At 46.1% G+C, this 20275-nt stretch overlaps 1 protein-coding gene across 15 annotated transcripts in view; it reads left to right on the forward strand.

Moving 5' to 3' along the window:
• Nucleotides 1-20275, forward strand: part of ADGRB1 (adhesion G protein-coupled receptor B1) — a 291999-nt gene that overhangs the window by 214437 nt on the left and 57287 nt on the right. For 8 of the 15 annotated variants that reach the window (XM_063174933.1, XM_063174955.1, XM_063174924.1 and 5 more), the window contains 3 exons: nucleotides 9315-9418; nucleotides 10545-10640; nucleotides 16823-16925. In XM_063174933.1, the coding sequence (XP_063031003.1) occupies nucleotides 9315-9418; nucleotides 10545-10640; nucleotides 16823-16925 (303 nt within the window). The remainder of the gene's footprint in view (nucleotides 1-9314; nucleotides 9419-10544; nucleotides 10641-16822; nucleotides 16926-20275) is intronic. The other 7 variants (XM_063175043.1, XM_063174983.1, XM_063175016.1 and 4 more) reach the window with 2 other exon arrangements.

A 20275-nucleotide genomic window follows, 5' to 3' on the forward strand; every position in this document is an offset into this window, starting at 1 on the left:
GCTGCTGCTCTGGCACCGCTCTTCAGCGTGCCACTGATAGTGTAAAACAAACAGCGGGGCTGGTTTGGAGTAATTTGGTGAAACGCTGTCGCCTGGCATGGAACCAAAATACTGCTTAAATCAGGATAAACACAGTCTGGATTCTACTCTCATTTTCCATTCCCAGTCTGCTATGGACTTATTTTATTTTAGCTATGTGTAAATCTTAGCACATTTCCCTGCAAGGTGCTCAGCTGGGAAGCTGCAAGGGATAAGGGCAATGAGGTTCCACGTCTGTTATGGAATTTGAACCGGTTGTTCTCTATGTAGCACAAGGAAAGGGCAATTCCAAGCAGGAGGGTGCAGGAAAGAAGATTTATTTTTAAAGTAGTTACAAAGCATATGTCCCTATGGTAAAATAATGCCAGTAATGGTAATAGTGGTAGTAGTAACAATGATTATTATGATAATGATAATAATTGTAAGTTTCATGGCAGAGGCATGGAGAACAGGAGCAGCTCTAACAGCTCCTGTAATTGTCCCTAATTCTTAATTTTTATTGTGCTCCTTGGATGTGTCTTAGCTTGTGGCAGCCAGCAGTGTTCAGGACATTGAATCATAGAAGTGTTCAGGTTAGAAAAGACCTCCAAGATCATCAAATCCCACCACACCCCCTAAAAATATCTGAGACTGTCACATCTACTCCTGGATTTTTTTGACATTTCCAGGGATGGTGACTCCATCACTTCCCTGGGAAGCATGTCCCAATGCTTAACCACCCTTTCAACAGAGACATTTTTCCTAATATCCAAACTGAACCTCTCCTGGTGCATTTTGAGAGCATTTCCCCTTGTCTTACCTGGGAGAAGCAGCCGACCCTCACCTCAGCACAACCTCATTTCAAGGAGTTTTAGAGAATTAATGTTGCACTGAGCAGGATGGACAAGTCCCCTCTGGTTTGAATATTTGTATGAATACCTGCATTGTACCACTTCATCTCAGGGCAGTGGAGTGGATCCTGGAGCATTTGGTTTTCCAGGACTGACACAGGGAGATTGAGGTTTGCTGTTTCGAGCAGCGCCTGTGTCAGTGCTGCTGCACAACGTGATTAAAGTTCACTTCTGCCCCTGTTTTCTCAGAAGCAAAAGCTGTTGCCCGTGGAGGAATTGGCCATTTTGATTATTGCCAGCTTCATTGTAGAAATTGGTTTTATTTTCTCTTCTTTAAAGGGAAAGGCTGGAACAGAATGATTTTTCCATATGCATGGAAAGCAAAGGTTTAAAAACCAGCCATGCCATCTGACCAGCTCACAAACACTTAAGCCAAAAGCCCTCTTCTATCTCTCCTCCATCCTTCTCAAAGGTCTTGCACAGCAGAGAATAAGGTGCTGGTGCTTGGTTGTTGTGGCACAGCCCTAGGAACCCCCCAAGGCATTTGCACACAGCAGGAATCTAAGCTGAATTAAACTTTGGAAGAGAGATGGAGGGGCAGTATTATTCCCTTCCATGTCCAGGGGATCAAAATAGGCCCCCAAGAAGATAAAGCCAGTGTTTGCCACTTAAATCAGATCAGCTGAGAGGCCTTTGGAAAGATTGGCTTAAGTGATGGAGCTGTGAGTCCACAGCTGACCTGAGGGTGAGCTGGGGGTAGACTCTGCTCTCCTCCTTGGTGTCCCCAGCTCCTCATTCTGCTTCCCAAGCCACAGCTGGCAGAGGGATGGATGCAGGGTGACTCAAGGATCTTCATCAGAGCTCCATAAAACCAGGATTTCAGTTGCTTGGATGAGCAAGGTACAGTGGTAGAGACAAATAAAGCGAATAAAACTTTGTTTTAAAGAGTGGTGGTGAAAACATTTGGGAGCGGCTGTCTGGTGAGGAGGAGAGGGTTCCTCAGCATTAATATGGAGCTGATCCATCCATCCTTGACATCAGGACTGGACATTGAGGCTCTGGGAGTTCCACCCTGGCAGTGAGCATTGCTGACTGGCAGGTACATAATGCCCACTGTTAACTCCTGTAATCCCCTGCCAGCCTGGAGGAAATTATCCTGACAATTCCCATTAAGGAGAGGCTGAGTGACCACTCCTCTGCCCTGAAAACTTCTTCAAAGCTGTTTACTAAAAGCAAATTGTCAATGTTGTATCTTGTGAGAGGAGTCAATACCCACTGAAGAGTTAGTGATTGTTAATAAATAGTAGCGTGTTAAGACATCTCTCCGGGTGATTTTTGTGTGCTGTAATTACACAGAATTGCCTCTTAGACTGGCCAAATAACATAAAAGGAGCCCTGAGCTCTACAAATGTGTTCCTGATAATGGGTGACTATTAACTTTGACATGGGAAGTCTGTGATTTTGATAGGAGGGAAGCAAAGCAAGGTGGAAATCCTCCGGACCTGGCTCTCAGTGGCAGGGGCTGAGCTGAGATGGTGTCACATCTGCCAGGAAGAAGATGTGAAAAGATGATTTATTAATGATGCCTCTAAGTGACCTTCATGCCGAGACCTCAAAGCCCTTCTCAGAGGTTAAATGATGGAGAAGAGAAGGCTCTGGGGAGACCTTATTTTGATTTTTCAATATGTGAAGTGTTATAGGAAAGGTGGAGAAAGACTTTTTTACAGGTTTAATTCAGGATAAATTTAATTTTAGTAGCCAGTATGGGCCTGTATTTTGTGTTGTTGGGCACTGCCATTGCTGCCATGGAGTGAGAGGATGAGGGGGAATTGCTTAAACTGAAAGAGGGTGGAATTATATGAAATATTGGAAAGAAACTTTTTCCTGTAAGGGTTGTGAGACCCTGGCACATGCTGTACAGGAATTCTGTGACTGCCCCATCCCAGGCTGGATGGGGCTTGGAACAGCCTGAGATAGTGGAAAGCATCCCTGTCCATGCAGGGGGTTGGAATTAGATGATTTCAAAGGTGCCCTCCAACCCAAACTATTCTGTGATTCTGTGGAAAAAAAGGAATTTTTTGGTCCTTTCTCACTGCTCGTCTGCTTTGAGTTGAGTGAACCCTGTAGACCTCTGACAAAGCTGACCCACCAAAAAATCTCGTTTCACCCCTGGCCCAATCCTGACATCCACCAGGAATGAGAGCTCGTGTCCTGCTCTCCCTCTCTCCCTGTCTTTCTGCAGGAAATTGCTGGTCCAGGGAGAGAAAACTGAGCCTTCCCTTGAGCAGGCCCAGGGCACATGGAAATTTCTCATCCCAACAAAGTATAAATGCAATATCCACAGGGCCTGAGCCTGGATGAGAAATCCCGAATCTGACTGAATTGATGATTAAAAAAAAATCGGTGTGTTTTTGGCAGCTGACAAGAGCACATTCACCTCTTGGTCCTTCAACCCTTCTGAGTTGTTTTCTCCAGCACTGACACACACCTTTTGTTCTGGAAGCTGTTTGCTTCTGTAAGCCCTGCTAAAAGCATTATTTTCCAGCAATTTTGACACCTCTCTCCCTGCTTTGACAAGAGTTGTCCAACCAACAGTGAAATCAATACAGTGTGACTTAAAAAAAATTTCACAGGAGTCATAAAAAGCCTTTGGGCCAGTGGCACAGCAAAACCATTCCTGTGCAATTCTTGGAGTAAATCCCACCCAGCTGGTCCAGGTCTGTGTCAGGAGAGTGGAATGAGCCCTGATTGCTTTGAGCTTGTGACCTGTGAGGGGACAGAGAGGGACTTGCTCGTTCTTGCAAAGATGTAAAGGGCACTCTGGTCACAGCCTGTGGGACAGTTACAAAAATTATAAAACCAAATTCCTCTGGCTTGTGCCTGGTGGTTTAACAAGGGGGAAAAGGCAAACTGTAGCTCGGGAGGTGCATGGAATAATTTAGGTTGAGAAAAAATCTGTGAGACAGTCAAGTCCAACTTGGTAACACCACGTTCACAGCTAAACCACATCTCTAAGTACAATATCCAGACATTTCCTCAACACTTCCTGGGATGCAGGTTCCGCCACTTCCCTGAGCAGCCTATTCCAATGCTTTTCAGTCAAAAAAATGTTTCCTGATAGCCAATCTAAACCTCCTCTTGTGCGACCTCATGAAAAACTCTGTTGCCAATAGAGAGTTGTGGCTCTGGAATGGGCACCTATGGGACGGGAGCTCTCCATCTTGGAGAATTCCCAAATCCAGACAAAGCCATCACCAGCCTTACCTGATGTTAGTGCTGGTCTTGCTCCAAGCAGCAAATTGGGTTGTAAAGCTGGATATGTCCCTTGCAACCGAAGCTCCTGCAATTCTCTGACTTCATGAATCTTTAATTTCAAATGTGCAGGAAGTCAGGCTCAAGGCAACTATTATGAATAGCAAACACGTTTCTAAAACCAAACAAAGCCCAGTCCCCCCAAATTCCAAACTTGTGTGCCTGTGTTTAATTTCAGAGCAGAATAAATGGTTTAATTTAATTAATAAAATGGTTATTTTATTGGTGTGATGTTGTGCCTATAAAGACTTTGTTCAAGGCTTTTTGGAATAAAGGATGGGAAAAGCAGAAAGAACAGCTTGGTTGTAAGGTCTGGGGCAAACTGCAGAGCATTAAGAAATACTTTGTTCTAATTGGAGTCTGTTTGACCCTGGAGCCAGAGCAGGGTAATGGAAAAAGCACAACTCAAATCGAGTCGCTTTTCACAGCGTTCTGCAGAAAGCCAGAGAAGGAAAGGGGAGAAATGCAGAGAATTTGAAAGGGGGGAGAGCCGGAAAAATGCATTAGGAGCAAGAAGAAAAGGCAGAACACGCCATGGGAAATAGCCGAAGGAAAGGAGACAGAGAAGACAAAGGAGAGCAAAAATTAGGGAGAAGGGAAGAGAAGGAAAAAGAAGGAAGCAAGGTGAAATTGTAAAGGGAAGGAGGAGTATCCTTCTGCCCTGCCAGGCAGAGCAGCGAGGTGGCAGGACAGAGAGTGGCCCCAGGCAGCAGCGCTCGTTATTTCCATCCTGGCTGATGTCATTGATTGCCTCCCTCCTCCCCTGTCATGCCTGGTGACAGAACCGCAGCCCTTGCGACTCGGAACGACCTGCTCTGTTCCCGACTGGCCCAGGGAAAAGTTTTATTTCCAGCTCCAAACAGGAACATCTTTTTCTGTGTTTCGGGGGGTTTTTGGATGGCCCCTCTCAGCAGTTCCTCTCTGGGACCACCTCCAGTCCAGGCAGGTAGGGACCCTATTCCTGGCCTGCAAATATCAGTTTTTTCTTCCGCAAATAACCAGTTTTTTCCTCAGCTCTGATGCTGCGAAAATCCCATAGGTCTGTTCCTTCTCTTACCTTCACATTTTTCTGTTGGCAGCATCTTTATTTTTTCAACCAACCTTGATTTTCCAATTTTTCATTCTTTAAGGAAATTTCCCTCGCAAGGCTCAGATCCTGCAGCATCTGACCAGCTTCTGTCAGGGGGTTTAATTAGTCAGAAAAAAACCAAACAAATGATGATTTGTTTGCTGAATGGAAGATTGTTGGATAGAGAAGGAAGGTGGGGAAGACAAAGAAACCTTAATAATGACGGAAGAAAGCAGAAGCCTAAGATATTGGGGCTGAAGTCTTTAGGACTTGCTTAAGATAACAGTAAATGGCCTCAAGTTGCACCAGGGGAGGTTTAGATTGGAAATTAGGAAAATTTTCTTCATGGAAAAGGTGGTAAAGAATTGAAACAAGGAAATAGTAGAGTTACCATCCCTGGAAGTGATCAAAAAATGTGGATGTGGCACTTGAGGGAGGACGTGGTTTAGTGGAGAACGTGGTGGTGGTGTTGGGTTGATGGTTGGACTTGCTGATCTTAAAGGTCTTTTCCAACCTTAATTATTTGAATATTCCCAAAGGAGCAAGTTCCTCTTCTTCCTGCAGCCAGCGATTTTTGTGGTTATCCCCCTTCCAAGAAAAATCCCATCAGGGCTGGGCCCATCCTTCTTTCCTGTAGAGTGAAGGGATGAGCTTCATGGCATCTCTTCAGCAAAAGCCTTTCTTCTAAACATGAAGTTTGTGAAAATTTGTAGGACAAAGAAGGAGGTGCAGATCAGAGCCTTTCCTGTGGGACAGGCTGCAGATGGAGATCAGTTATTACCCTAAAGCCTGGCTTAAGCTTGGCCAGTCATCATTTGTGTAATGCCTTGTGTAGAAGCAAACATCTGATCTAGGAACGATCCAGTATATGTGGAAGATCCTTAATTAGCTTCAGGATCCCTGAGAGGGTTATGGATGATGTGGGACAGTGGATGGAGAAGGCAGTGAGAGAATCTGAGGTCTTTTGAGGTGGAGAGATCTCAGGGAGGATGTGGAAGGGAGAGCAGCTGGGGTTGCAGTGTTGGGATTTAGGAATGCAGCCTGCTCATCTCTTAAAAACCAAACTCCATTCCCTTGATGGTTTAGGAATGAGTTACATGTCGGGCTTTCTTTGCTTTAATGGAGCTCCTCCCCCACTTTTATCCAGTTACCCATGAAAAGTCAGTGAAATGAGACCTACTTAAATCAAATGTCACAATCGATGCTCATCCCAGGCCACCGTTTGTGCGATGTGAACTCAGATTGCCGTAAGGGGGGAGCAGGGAGAGGGAAGGGCTTGGGAAAGAGCTTGGAGGGAGTGAGCAAGGAGCCATCCATGGCTGAGTGTCTTGTGTTCCACAGTGCTTTTGTCACAGCCATGCAGCTCTGGGTTGGGACAGGGCTGTTGTCCACCAGGATTCTGCAGGGGGGACAAACAAAAAATATGCGATATCAGCACTCACTCTGCCTGGACGATGTCCAAATTCAATTTTGTTTGATGGGAAGACAAAATCAACGCGTTGATATTTTCATTGAAATTTATGTTTGCCTCGTTCCCAAAAACATGCTTCTAACCTTGCATGAAGATTTGACAGGAGTAAATTCTCAGGGAGGGAGCGCAGTCAGAGGAGTTGATGTAAAAAATCACAGTGACCCAAGTGTCTGTAAAGGCTTAGGGAAAGAATCCACAGGAGAGCTGAAACATCTCTTTCATGAGCATTTTGGGAATCTCAAAGCAGAGGGAGATGCAGGAGGGATTGGTGAGGCTCAGGTTTCTTGTCTGTAGCTGGTCTGCACCCAGTGAAGATCCCTCAGACCACCTGTACTCCTTTTGGTGCCAGCTGGGTACTCAAGCCATTGACTGTGTGGGACATCCCACCCTTAAGGGGAAGGAAGCACCCAAAATTTTTGATCAAAAGGAATGGCAGAAGACAGAGGGATCCCAAGATTTATAAGTGAATTACAAACAGAAATTGTTATTAGTCCCTGATCTGGTGCCAGCACGTGGTAGTGAGTTTTGGATAAAGGGGTAGAGTGAAAGGGAAAAAGGAGATGGATTAAAGAGGGGGAGAGACAAACAAAGGAGAAGCCAGGAAAGGGAAAAAGAGAAATCACCAATGCTGGGTCCAGGTTGATCCAGCTGATGGGGTGTCCAGGGTCCTGGGGTGCCCATGAGCCCAGGGAGTACCTTTTTATAGATCAGTTTTCTCTGGAGATAAGTCTCTCTTTCCATGCAGATCAGTTGTCATGGACAGCCTGTTCTTGTAGACCTTTCTGGAACTGGGTAGGAGCCTTCAGGGATCTTGGGTGGTCTTGATCCATCCTATAATCCATGCCCATTTCTCAACCTCATTCCTGTGCCTGCACTTTGCTGAATTGTGCTAATCTCCAGGTGCCAAAACAAGGATTTTTCTTCCCAGAAAAGTGCTGCCCTACCTGTGCATGGCCCCTTCTGCAGCCACACCTTTTTCTTCAGTGTATTATTGCCAACAATTCTTGGTTGGCTCCACGACCATCCATGTTTGAGACATTCACGTTAGTCCCCTTATTTTCTAGGCTTCTACAGTGTGTCACTAAATTTTGGAAGTTCTTGTTCCATCCTTCCTGACAGTTCCTTTGAGTGGTGAAAATTCTGTTCCTCATTAATTCCCCTCAGCTGTGAGAGGTGTCCTTGTTCAAAATAAACAAATAAGGAGGGTTTTCCCAAGCCCTCAAAAATTCAGGGACAATTCAGCTCTGACCTCTGTGTACCAGGATTGTTCACACAACCCTGTTGTGACTGTGGGCCTTGAGTAAGTGGACACAGGTTTGGTTTGTCCATGTTCTGAACTGGCCAGGCTCCATTTAAACCCAGCACTGAGCCCTGCCTGATGTATTTTGCTTCACAGAAGGCTCAGTAGCCTGGAACAGAGCTGCTGTAGCCTCAGCTCCATGGCACCCCTCTGACTGGAGGTTCAGGCAGAGCAGCCTCATGCCTGCCAAAAAAAACGGTGTAGTCAAGTCCTTAGAGGACTGCCTGTTTCATTCCCAAATTCATGCATAATTTACTTTTCTTTTTTTATTTTATCTCCTGTGCTAAGCCCTTGCTGTGTCAGAAGCCATCTCATCTCCATGAGTGAAGTGCAAGGCGCTGGTGCTGTGCCAATCTAATGACAAACCTTGACTGGGCTCCCTGTCCTCTGCAAACGGTGTGACCCCAAACAGAGGGTCCTTGGGTGTCTGTTCTGTGCCTCTCTCTGCCTTCCTGCCAGCAGGGATCACTGATGTGGAAATAAGAAACGTGCCAGGGGGAAAAAAAAAATGCCTGCAGCAGAGAAAGCCAAGTGGGACTGAGCTCCTCGCTCTGAGCTGAGGACAGGGCGAGTTCAGTGATATCAGTGTGGCAGATGTTGGGTAGTTACAGTCACAGGATGCTCAGAGAGCTCCATTAGAGAGGTTACAGCGTGTGTTTGCTCTTTATATTGCAAGAGCTGATGTTCTTTTGTATTCAGTCAGAAAAAAAGAGCCATTCCACACCAGGTTTTCCAGCCTGTGTGATCCCCTTTTCTATGAAAAAATGCCTTGTGCAGTGGTGTAAGAGCAGTGAATTGATGGATAGTGGATCCCTGGGGAGGATGCACATCTTGTTTTTCCTCCCCTTGCTTCATTTCATCCTTTTCCAGATGAATGTTTGTGGTTGGTGGAAAATTTTCACCTTCTCTTCATCCTCCACCCTTCATCACTGCCGTCCCAGAAGAGCTTGTTTGTAATTGTTCTGTTATTGCTTCATTAATTATCTTCCCACTTTCACACTGGATGTGAAGAGCCTGATCCTCCTCTCATAACACCTTTCACATGCCTGCATTCCATGGATATCAGAATTGTTAGCCAGGTTTGACACTGGTTTGTGGGAGCAGAATCAGGTCCAAATAAAAAGCAAAAAGGCTGGGTCAGGCTGAAACAGATCCTGGTCTCCTTCCCTGTTTGTTTGTGATGTGAAAGTCAGCTGAGTGGACCCCCCAACAAACAGGAAAATTCTTGCCATTGAATTTTCATGGTAGAACTGGCTGAACTTACTTTTTAATGTCTCACTTTCTCTCTTTCAGAACATGGAAAAGGTGCTGGTCCCTTCTGTCACGTTAATTGTAGGCTGTGGAGTATCCTCGCTGACACTTTTGCTGTTGATTATCATTTATGTCTCTGTTTGGAGGTATGGCTTTCATTCCTTTCTCTTCTTTTTGGGGAAAATAATTGTCTTTTTGACCTACACGGATCCTGGAATGTTTGCTCTGTGGTTTTGGGTGCCTGGTGCTTGAGGAGGAACTGTTTGGGAATGAGCGGGCCCTGCAGAAAGTCCTCCTGGTGGCTTAGCTGGCATTATTCTCTCCTTTCAGTGCCAGAGAAATTAGCAGAGTGAAATTAGTGCCATGCCCTCATGTAGGGACATTGTTCCATTTCCAAAAGCCTCGTGCTGGTTTCGATGCCTTTGTGTACCCCAGGAAACCTTGTCAGAGGCGAGGTGGACACACACAGCCTCTCTTGGCAGGCAGATGCTGCTGCAAGGGAATTCTTTGGGAACATCCAAACCTCTGTGACCTGCCATGAAAAACATCTGGCCTGAAGAACTGGCAGAACTTTTCAGGAGCTTAACCTTAAATCACCTAAATAACTCCCCAAACTTTTAGCTACTTTTTGCCTTCAGGTGCATATGGGATCCCTCCGTACATCCCATTGCTGACAGCTCCTGTACACAGGTCAGGTGGAACCTAAAATTGGGTCATTTATGGAGGCTGAAGGGATTTTGAAGCAAAGCTTTAATGAACAATTGGCCCATGCCCCTGTTAGATACATTCTGGTGACTCTTAAGCTGGAAGACCCGAGGTGTGCAAGTGGTTTTCTCCCTGTATTGCCTTGAACAAGGCCTGAGTTTATCCTGTGAGATCCATGTCTCTCCTAAATCCATGGCAAACAGGCTGAGACCTTCATGGCTCGAGGCCAAGCAAAGACAAATCAGAACCAGGTGAATCTCTGTGAAATCCAAATGGAGTGGCTGCAGGGAGTACAGTTGGGTATTACTGGAGATCCTTTTGGGAGAAGGGATCAGTGTGAGGCTCTTATTTTGTGCAGCGCTTCTTCTCAGCAGGAAGGAAAGGGTAAATTCCATTTAGAGGTTGAACTGAGATAACTTTTTCCTGCGCTTTGATAGAGGAAAGAAACAAGCAAGTAAAAACTGAGCAAAAAAATGCATCTTTTTTTTTTTTTGTTGATACTGTGACAGTGCATAGTGGCTGGTTAATTTTGGCAGCTGAAGACTGATCATGATAACGTTTATCTAGAACTCAGGTTTTTCCGTGCCTGGGGTATCATTGGATGTGCTCAAGTCCTTGTCCTCTCCTGCTTTTCCTCAGGCTGGGCGGCACTGAGCAGCGCCGGTAGGTGACTTGCTGGGGTCACTGGTGTCAGGATCAAGTGGAAAGTCAGGCTAGAAGATTAAAGAGCAAGCGTTCGAGCCTCACCCTCTCTTTCCTATCAGAAACAGGGTCAGGATCTGAAGCCCAAGCTCAGACATGAGGCTGAATCAGTTTGGAGCATGCCAGAGCCATTTTGGAATAACATGATGTATTTTTTTCCAGGACTGTGCTCCCCTCCCTACCCTTCCAATATTTACTGTTATTGAGGACAGTAAATTGCCTGACCTGTTTCAAATGTGTTCTGTTTAATTTCTCATTCCACTCTTTGCCTTATGCCTATGGCCAAAACGATCAGCAGGAATGGGAGGACACGTTTAAGGGAGGCTTGAATGGGTATTTCTGAGCTAGCCAAGGATGGACATGCATTTCCAAGTGATCCTGAGACCAGCTATATCTTGATTGAAGGGCTCTCTATCCTGAGTCTCTCTGTGTAAATATTTGTAAAGCATGAATGAATGATCTCTAGAATTTCTCTTTGGTGCGCTGAGTTTGTTCCATTTCTTCTCTGTAGATCATGTTTTCATGTTTTCCAAACTTCACAGCATTCCCGTGGCTGAGCCCTGAGCGCTCTGTGTGTCCTTTTTATTTTAGGCATAGCTGCTGGACGTGAATGTGCTTTCCTATTAATGGCCTCAGGAACTTTGTATCCAACATTATCTCCTGGCTCCCACTTTGTTTTGCCCTAAATGTTGTATATTCTGATAGACAGCAGCTGGAGGAGTGCTTAGAAATGGAATCAGCAGTATTATTGTCTCCAAAACACAGGAGCAGCATCAAAGTGGCTCTTTTCCACTGTGCTGGAGAGAAACTCCTCATGTCCTGGCTGCCTGATCTTGTGTGGAGAGCACTCACCAGAGCTCAGCTGTTTTGTGGAGCTTTGGCCGGAAAATTTCCCATTCAGAACTCTGGACAAAGGCATCTGGAGCATGCATCCATAGACCCAGCTTGAGTATGAAACACTTCTGATGAATAAGCTCGCTCAGGCTGACAATCTGGAAGCTTTCCCAGAATTTTGCCCGGCTAGGGTTTGTTTGTGTAAATGGGAACCAGAAAAGGAGGGAGGGAGAGAAAGAGGGAGAGGAACACGACGAAGAAGAGAGGTGCAAGAGCAACAGGGAGGCGATCCCAGCTACATATCAGGGAGGAAATGAATTTCCCCTCCACTCCCCATTCAAAACCCCCAAATAAAGGCTGCTCCTTGGTGGCACCTACTCAGCCACTGGCATGAATGGCACGAGCGTTTTTTGAGGCAAGTGATCCCTTCAGACACGGCCAACTTGGCACGGCCCCGTTGGAAACTGGAAGTTGTTTCTGTTCGAGGGCTGTTGGTGGCCTGTTGGTGGCCTCACTCCAGTTCCCAGCAGACAGATGGCTGCAAAAAATCCCTGCTGCAGATGGTGCATCTCTGGTCTTATTAGCAGGCTCGACAGAGGGGTCAGTGACACAGTGGGCCACAGAAGTGGAGTGACCTTGTTCTATCCCTGCACTGCCTGTCCTGGGTCACAGCTGGAGGCACAATCTGTGTGTGGGCCACGTGCTCCAGTACCCGTGTGGGGAAAAATTGAGAGAAAAAATTGAAAACTGGTGTAGAAATGAAAAACTGGGGGAAAACCCAACCACTCAGGGGTCAGAGCAGGTGAAATGACGCCTCTTTTCAAGCAGCTCCTTGACACAGTGGCATTTCAGGAGTGCCCCGATGTGTTTTCCATCCCTGCACTCATTGCAGCTCTACAGCCTCTGGAGTCAGTGACCTTTCCATAGCACGGGATCGATCCCTGCTATTGAGCAGCTCGTCCACCAGCCCATCAGCATGTGGGGCAGGGCAGAGCTCTGTCCCTGGCAGCAGCTGGGTGAGTGCTGCATCACTGCAAGAGAGCAGCCCCAGCTTCCCTCACTCCTGAGGATTGATTGAGTGCCTGTCAATGAGCTCTCGAGGGGCTGTTTAGGCTTGCTTTGCTTTAAACCCAGGAGCTCTGCCTGTGCTGGGGATGCTGAGGCACTCCTGGCCCTGGTGGGAGGTGGCAGGGATGAGTAAGTGGCTGTGTGGAGAGGGATGTGTGTACACACGGTGAGAAGGCAGCGGTGACTCAGTGTTTGTGGAGAGGAGAGGAGTCTAATGGGGGCAGAGAAACAGACTGTGGGCTTTTCCCACCTTTTCCATCTGTCTCAGCTTGGTGCAGGGCTTCACACAGCGTGTGGGGATCCTCGCTGGTGACCAGTGACAGGACCTGAGGGAATGGCTGGAGCTGTGTCAGGAGGGTTGGGTTGTGTATCAGGAAATAATTCTTAGTTCAGAGGGTGGTTTAGCACTGAAACGGGCTCCCCTGGGAATGGTCACAGCACCAAATATGCCAGAGCTCAAGGAGTGTTTGGACACTCTCTCAGGCACAGAGTGGGATTGTTGGGATGTCCTGTGCAGGGCCAGGAGTTGGGATTGCTGATCCTTTTGGGTCCCTTCCAACTCAGGATATTCTGTGATTGTAGGACACAGGCTAGAGCAGAAGTTCTCTAAATTAGCAGTGATTTTCCCCCAGTTTTGTGGCTGAGTACAGCATATTTTGATAAGTAGACAGAATCCATGTGTCAGTAGAGGTGTAGCAAGGCAACACCCTGCAGTAGCTCTGTCTTTGCTGCAGATGTAGTTTTGGGCAAAACCCATCAAGTTCTATGGGTTTTTTCCCCCTCTGATACAAATGCCTGATTTCTTTGGCCAGAGGGTCTGGAGGTAAATAGTGATTTCTTTCTTTGGAGCATCCTGTGCTGGAGAAGAGGAAATGGAAGGAAAAAAAGCAAGCGTGGCAGGAGGTCTTCTTAGCATTCTGACTGGGCAGAAACTTAACAAGGAAATGTTTAGAATCCAGGTCAGGCTACCAAGGAGGACTCTGGAAGAATTGCCCAGGAATGCAGGATTGAATTAGAGTGGTCAGAGCTCAGTTGAGTTTGAAAGTGGTCAGGGATGTGAAAGGCATCAGGAGTGGGTTTTGGAGGTACATCAGCATCAGGGGATTTCCCAGGAAATGGTGTTTAGTGGGACAAGCAACCCAGTGGATAAGGAAGTTGAAAATGTGAAGGTACCCAGTGCCTTTTTGCATGTTCTGCTGGCTAGGCTGGCTCCCAGACACCCAAATTCCTCCACAGAGGCAGAATCCAGGGGAGAAAATGCTCCCCAGTGCCAAGAAAAAGAGAGACAAGGGCTGTTTAAGGTATCTGGGAGTTTGCAAATCCATGGGATGCACTGAGGGAGATGTTTGGTGTGACTGTGGAGCCACTCTCTGTCACCTGGGGAGCTTCCTGAAGGCTGGAAGAAGGCAAATGTTCCCCCACCTTTAGAAAGGGCAAGGAGGAGCATCCAGAGAAAAACTGACCAGTCAGCCCACATGGCCCCTGGGATGATGAAAGAGCAAGTAGCTCTAAAGGTTATTTCCAGGCAAAATGATGGACAGGGAAGCGATTGGGAACAGACAGTGAGGATTTGTGGAGGACAGGTTGTGCCTGACTGCCCTGTTTTCCTTTTGGGATGGGATGACTGCTGATACGGACAGTGGGGAAAAGCAGCTGGTGTGGATTTTGACATTACCAAGGCCTTTAACAGAGTCTCCAAATGCATTTTTGTATCCAGATCATGTAATTATGCACTGGATTGGTGGCTTTATATCTGGATGAAATTCCTGCAGGATTTGAGGGTAGTGGTCAAAGGTTTGAGGCTAATCAAGAGCTGGTCAGGGTTGGTAGAGTGGCCAACATTGTTTAATGTCTTCTTTAACAACCTGGACGCTCCTGGAAAAGGTGCCCAGTGTTGGATCCCCCCAATAGCAGAGGTATCAGCACATCCCAAGTTGATGCTGAGGGAGTTGCACAATGTCGAAGGAGGCAAAGGGAACAAACTTGGATGAGAGGAGGCTGTTAAAGAACAGTCATGGAGAAGCCAAGCAACTTGCAGAGGTAGGCAGGGAAAGGTCTATAGGCACCAGCTGCAGCAGGAAAAGACCCAGCTGGATATAAAGCAAAATAATCCTTCACCAGGACAGCAGTTAAGTTAAGCAGTTTAGTGCTGTAATAAGTCAGCCAAGAGAGGTGGTAGCATTCCTGTTCCTGGTGATTTTCAAATCTCAGTCAGATGAGACCCTGAGAAACCTGATCTGACTTTGAAATCAGTCCTTTTTTTGGGCATAGCATTGGACTGGGAACTTGAGATTTATTTTTTTTTCCCCCAACCTAAATTATTCTGATTCTTTTCATTGCCAACCCACATCTTGTTCTTTGGAGGTTCAGGGATCTGGAGAACAAGATAAATTCGCAGGGTGTGAAGGGAAGCAGGGAAAAAGGAGAGTTGATTTATGGGGGCTTAAGGGGGAAAAAGTCTTAAAACAGATGGATTATCTCCCCTTACATTAAAGTGCAGATTAATAGTCAAGTCATTTCTTACCTTTTTCTGACCAGTGGAGACTTCAGAAGTTCATGCTAATAGCAGCGAGATCATAGTGCTGCTAGACAGATTTATTACATCCCCTTCCCACCAGGACAGAGTCCAAATCTCTGTTTCTGCCCCATAGAAGCTCCTGACTGGAGATTTGAGGTTTTACTTCACACAATGAAAGCCTGAAAAAGTTGAGGTCTCCAGTCACAAATGGAGCAGGGTCCAGGTGGTGCCCAGCACTGTATGGAGCCCAGTAAAGTCAGGAAATTTGGGCTCAGCTTGGCTGTGGAAGGAACCAGAAGCTCATTTTGCAGCCTGTCAACCCAGTTTCTTGCTGAGGAGGGATCCTACATTTTGCAGCCTGTTCTGGGGCTGGGAGTGTTTCAGGGAGAACTTCCTATAAACCAGATTTCCAGCAGATTAAGTAGGAGTTAATGCTACCTTTGCTTTTTTTTTTTTTTTTTTTTTTTTTTTTGCATCCAGGAAAGCATATCTTCACCATACATGTTTGTCTGAAGGTACAGCTCAAGGGGGAGTTGAAAAATCAAAGTTTTACAGCCTTCATTAGGTCTAAAGCACAGATTTACCCTTGGCAGAACACACACATGTGCAGCAAATCCATCCTGCCCTCCTCATCAGAAACTCAAAACTCTGCAGCCAAGGCACGACCAACTCACTCTGGCTAAAATTAATTAATGAAATTAAATTCCCAACATAAATAGTTGATGTGCTGGAATATAGGAAATAATCCTGCATTAGCCTCCAGGGATGAGCTGGTTGATTAATACATCTGTTTCTAATTTATATAAGCATCAGCATCTCCTCTTCACTCATCTGGCATTCAGGCAGGGCACTTGCAGCATCTTTGAGATAATTCACGTGTGTGAACGTTGGTGTGGTCACAGATCTTGAGTCAGTCCTTGAGGACTTGCACCTTTGCAGTTCCCTTTTTGTTTTATCGGGTACATAAAAGTGCCTTCAAATTTCCCTCCCTGGCCAGTGGTTTGAATTAATTGTGGTGCACTTACCTCGGCAGTGAGCCTGGTGCTGTGCTGCAAATCAGAAATGACAAATATCTGGCTCCTGCAAGGTGCTGAAGGCAGCAACAGCTCCCAAAGTGCTGTCCCTGATGTCCCAAACTCACAGCTGCAGTTACGTATTTGGCCTAGTTTGGAGAAGTGGTACCAAAAAAAAAAAAAAAGGAAAAATAAATAAATAAATAAATAAAAATATAAAAGCCTGAAATGCTTCTCAATGCTTCTCACCCCAGGAGGGGTTGTTAGGCTGAAGGAAGTGGAATGCTGAATCACACACACTTTGTTGTCAAGGTGCATGTGTTTGTACTCTGCTTCCATCGCCAGCATGCCTGTGGCTCTTGGTTGGGAATCTTTTCCGTGTGTTTGGCTGTTTGTTTTCTTTCAAGCTCCTTTTCAAGCCCCCGTTTCAAGTAGGCAGAGCTGAAGAAGATTTGCAGCACTCTACTGTTTTTAGGAGGGGCTCAGGCTAGGCTGGCCCCTCGTTTGTTGGCTCCTAACTCCAGCATTGATGGGGATGATGGAGACATCTGCTCCCCCTCCCTTCCCCGCCTCGTTCTTGTCTGTCCAGCGCATAAAATCTTCAGGAAATTGGCAATTCTGTAGAGCCTGGCCTGGATTGCTGCTTTCCAGAGGTCACCCAGGGCAGGCTGTGACAGGGTGGGTCTCCCTCCCCTCTTCTCTCGCTGCAGGTACATCCGCTCGGAGCGCTCCGTCATCCTCATCAACTTCTGCCTCTCCATCATCTCCTCCAACGCCCTCATCCTCATCGGGCAGACCCAGACACGGAACAAGGTAAGGGATCCACTGGGGCTTTGTTTATTTGTTTGCTTTCCCCCTGATTTAGCACTGAAATGATCCATTCAGGCAGCGCTTCCTCATTTTTCCTCCATCTGTTAATTAGCGACATGTCAAAGACACAGCTAAATGGCAGATTTCAATTTTCTCTCTCGCGCTCTCTTTGATAATTTGTCAGCATCCTCAGGGCTTTGATTAAAACCAATGTGATATTTTTGAATATCTGCCTAGAGTAGCTGGCACATGGCATGGTGAAGAAGCGTGGTGATTTGCAAGGCTTTAACCATTTTATTTTCAAAAAAAATTACAAAGACAGATTGAGAAAAGGCTTTAAAAAAAAACCCCAAACAAACAACCTCTCAGCTTTACATTTATTTCTCCGGCAGTTTTTATACTCTGAGCTGAAAGTACTTGGCAGATGTTAATGAACGCAGGCACAAAACTGTCCAACCTTTTTTTTGGGGATGGGAAGCATTGCCAGATGCACCGTGAGCACTGCAGGGCCTCAAGGGACTCGGAGCAGATCCCAGAGTGACTCCAGCAGCCCAGGCAAGACCCAGTGTGGTTTTCCAAGCCACGAGCACTGGTTGCTCTCTTCCCACAGACCCAGCTGGAGAGGCATGTGTTGCCTCTATGATTTTTTCCCAGCTCAAGCACTTTCAGGTTCCGTGTTGATGTCTGGCATGACAAATCACAGCTCACCATTAATATTTTCCTCTTGGTAAATTTTCCCCTCTTCCCAAATGCTCTGACCATCATAGCTCTGTTGAGCCAAAAAATGTGAATCAAGATGCCTCCTCCACTCTTTCTGCTGCCAAAATCACAATCAGAAGTGAAAAATTAGTTGTTGCTTAACAGGAACCAGTGACCAGCTGGGTTTTTTGAGCCCCTGCTTTGGCAGCATGAGCGTGGTGTCACTTTTAGAAGCATATCAGGAATAAAATCTTCCCTGTGAGGGTGGTGAGGCACTGGAACAGGTTACCCAGAGAAATTGTGGGTGCCCCAACACTGAAAGTGTTCAAGGCAAGGTTGGACAGAGCTTTGAGCGCAGAGAAAATCTTCCTACCCATGGCAGGGGGTTAGAATGAGGTGGTTTCTAAAGTGCCTCCCAAAACTCAAGCCGTTCCATGATTTTATGATTCCTGCAGAGAGGCTGAAGGAGTAAGTGAATCAGGGACTCATTTCTATGGAAGGCCCTTTGGGTTAGGTTGTTTTAGGAAAAACTTTCCAGCTGCTGGAGCCCTGTGTGTGCAGAGAAGTGTGGAAACAAGTGGCCAGCTCTGCTCCTGCCACAAAGTGCCCTTCAGAATCTCCTTCCCAAAGCAGAGTTATCTTCCATGGCTGGCAGGAGGTGGAGAGAGGAAGACCCAAACTCCTGCTTTCCTTGGTTGTGTTTTCTGCCACACCAAACATGTGCTGGGAGCTTCTTTCCATGGGATGAAGCGCTGAGGGATGCTCAACAGGACCAACCACAGCTGGACCTCCTCTTTGGTGGTTCTTCTTCACCTAAGGACAGGAGCTGGATGTGTTCCTCCTCTCCCACCTCCTCCAGAGCACGGTTATGAACCCAGGTTCTCCCTGGTGGATTTTTTGTCCCGTGACTCTGGGAGTTCACTGTTGGGAGCTGTTGGTGGGGATTCAAAGCTCCCAGCAGCAATAGCAGGAGGCAGATTAGCTCTTTGCACATCCATATGCATGAAATCCCAGAAATAGAAAGGTTATTCTTGGATTTCCTCTCAGCCATCTAGTAAACAGTCTCTGGCAGGCAACAGAGAGAGAAAACTATACAGGGGAGAGACGAAGGAGTGTAAATTAAGATTTTATTCACATTCAATTATCGATAATAGAGCGCCTTAAAATGTTGGTGATTTATAATTGCGGCTTCTCCGGGAGGTTTCTGCGGTATCGGCTTCCCTGGAAATGTCAAATTCTCCCTGGATTTCCATCCGTGTAACCTCAAAGGCGAGATTCCATGCCTGGATTTGCTAAGCTTTTTGAAGATGAAAGGCCTGGGAAAAGGCTAAAAAAAAAAATTACAGTCAGCAATCTGGGGATACAAAGGGAAGGGATGCTGCAGGAAGTGGCCGTGTCTCCAAGGCTTGTGCTGGAAGGGAGCAGATTTCTCCTCTTAAAGGAAAACAAGGGCTAATGGCCTTGACAGACTGACAGGCTCCGCTGGATCTTGGGACATAATATCCCTGTGCTTAGCCCTTCATGGGGATGTTTGGTTTTCCCTACAAGCAAGGGAAAACCTGCAGCAGAGCTTGCAGAAGCAAATATTTGCCTGCCTATCAGTTGGCCAAGTTCATTTGAGGCGATGAGTTCATCCTGATCCAGCTGAGATGTGCATATTTCTTTTGTCTTCCCTTCCTCTCTTCTTCCCTTTTTGTCAAAGCTGCTCATTTGAGAAAAAAATCCCAAAAAACAAAACAAAAAAAACAAACCCAAATGTATCTCTGTGTAAAATTGTATAAAATTGTATAGCAATGCTTTTCTCTCCCCTTTACAAGGAAGAGCTGTGTTGATTTGAAACAAAATCAAAAAGGCAATGTGAGCAGTGTTGTAGTACCTGATATCAGTGAAAAGACAAAAAAAGGGTTATAAAATAGCAATCTCTTGAAATCCATTCCAGAAAGCATCCTCTGTTTGTTGCTGTTTCATATAGGGTTTGTGAGCTTATGGATAGGAACCACCTTTTTTAGGATTCTTGTAAAATGTGAAAATTACTGGACATTATCATATTGAGCTGTGTTATTTGTGCTGAACTGACATCCTGAATCCACTTTTAAACAGAATATGGAGGGATTTGGTGTCAAATGCAAATCTGGAACAAAAAAACCACAGTTCCTATCTCAGAGAACACACGGTCTTGCTTTTGTTCACAGCCTCTGATAACGTCGGGTGGTGCCAGTGGATGAATCGAGAGCAATCCGATAAAATCATGATAAAAGCCACTCTGTGCATGAGAGCTGTGGCTTGAAAGATGCTGGTGGTTGAAAAAAGAGGAAAAAGAGAAAGGTTCATTGACCATAAAACCAAGTCCATGTTTCCCCATGTAACTCAAAGCAAAGAAATTCTTGATTATAAACCTCCCCCAAATGCCTGAAGCCATGTATTTTTTCCATCCATAGTCACTTTTAAAATCTATTTGCTCTCCCTTCTCCTCAGGAGCCACTGGAGTTTCTTCCCATCACTTTCTTCTCGAGTACATTGATTCACAGTTTTCAGCTCCCAGATGGGGGGAAAACTGGCTGAGTGAAACAGAGCGGCACCAATTTGCACCAGTGAAAGATTTGGCCTTGCTGAGTTAAAACAAAGACGAGCTTGTCAGCTTTCCAGTCCATCTC

The sequence above is a fragment of the Melospiza melodia genome, chromosome 1 (genome assembly GCF_035770615.1).
Source record: "Melospiza melodia melodia isolate bMelMel2 chromosome 1, bMelMel2.pri, whole genome shotgun sequence".
In the NCBI taxonomy this organism is placed as follows: Eukaryota; Metazoa; Chordata; class Aves; order Passeriformes; family Passerellidae; genus Melospiza; species Melospiza melodia.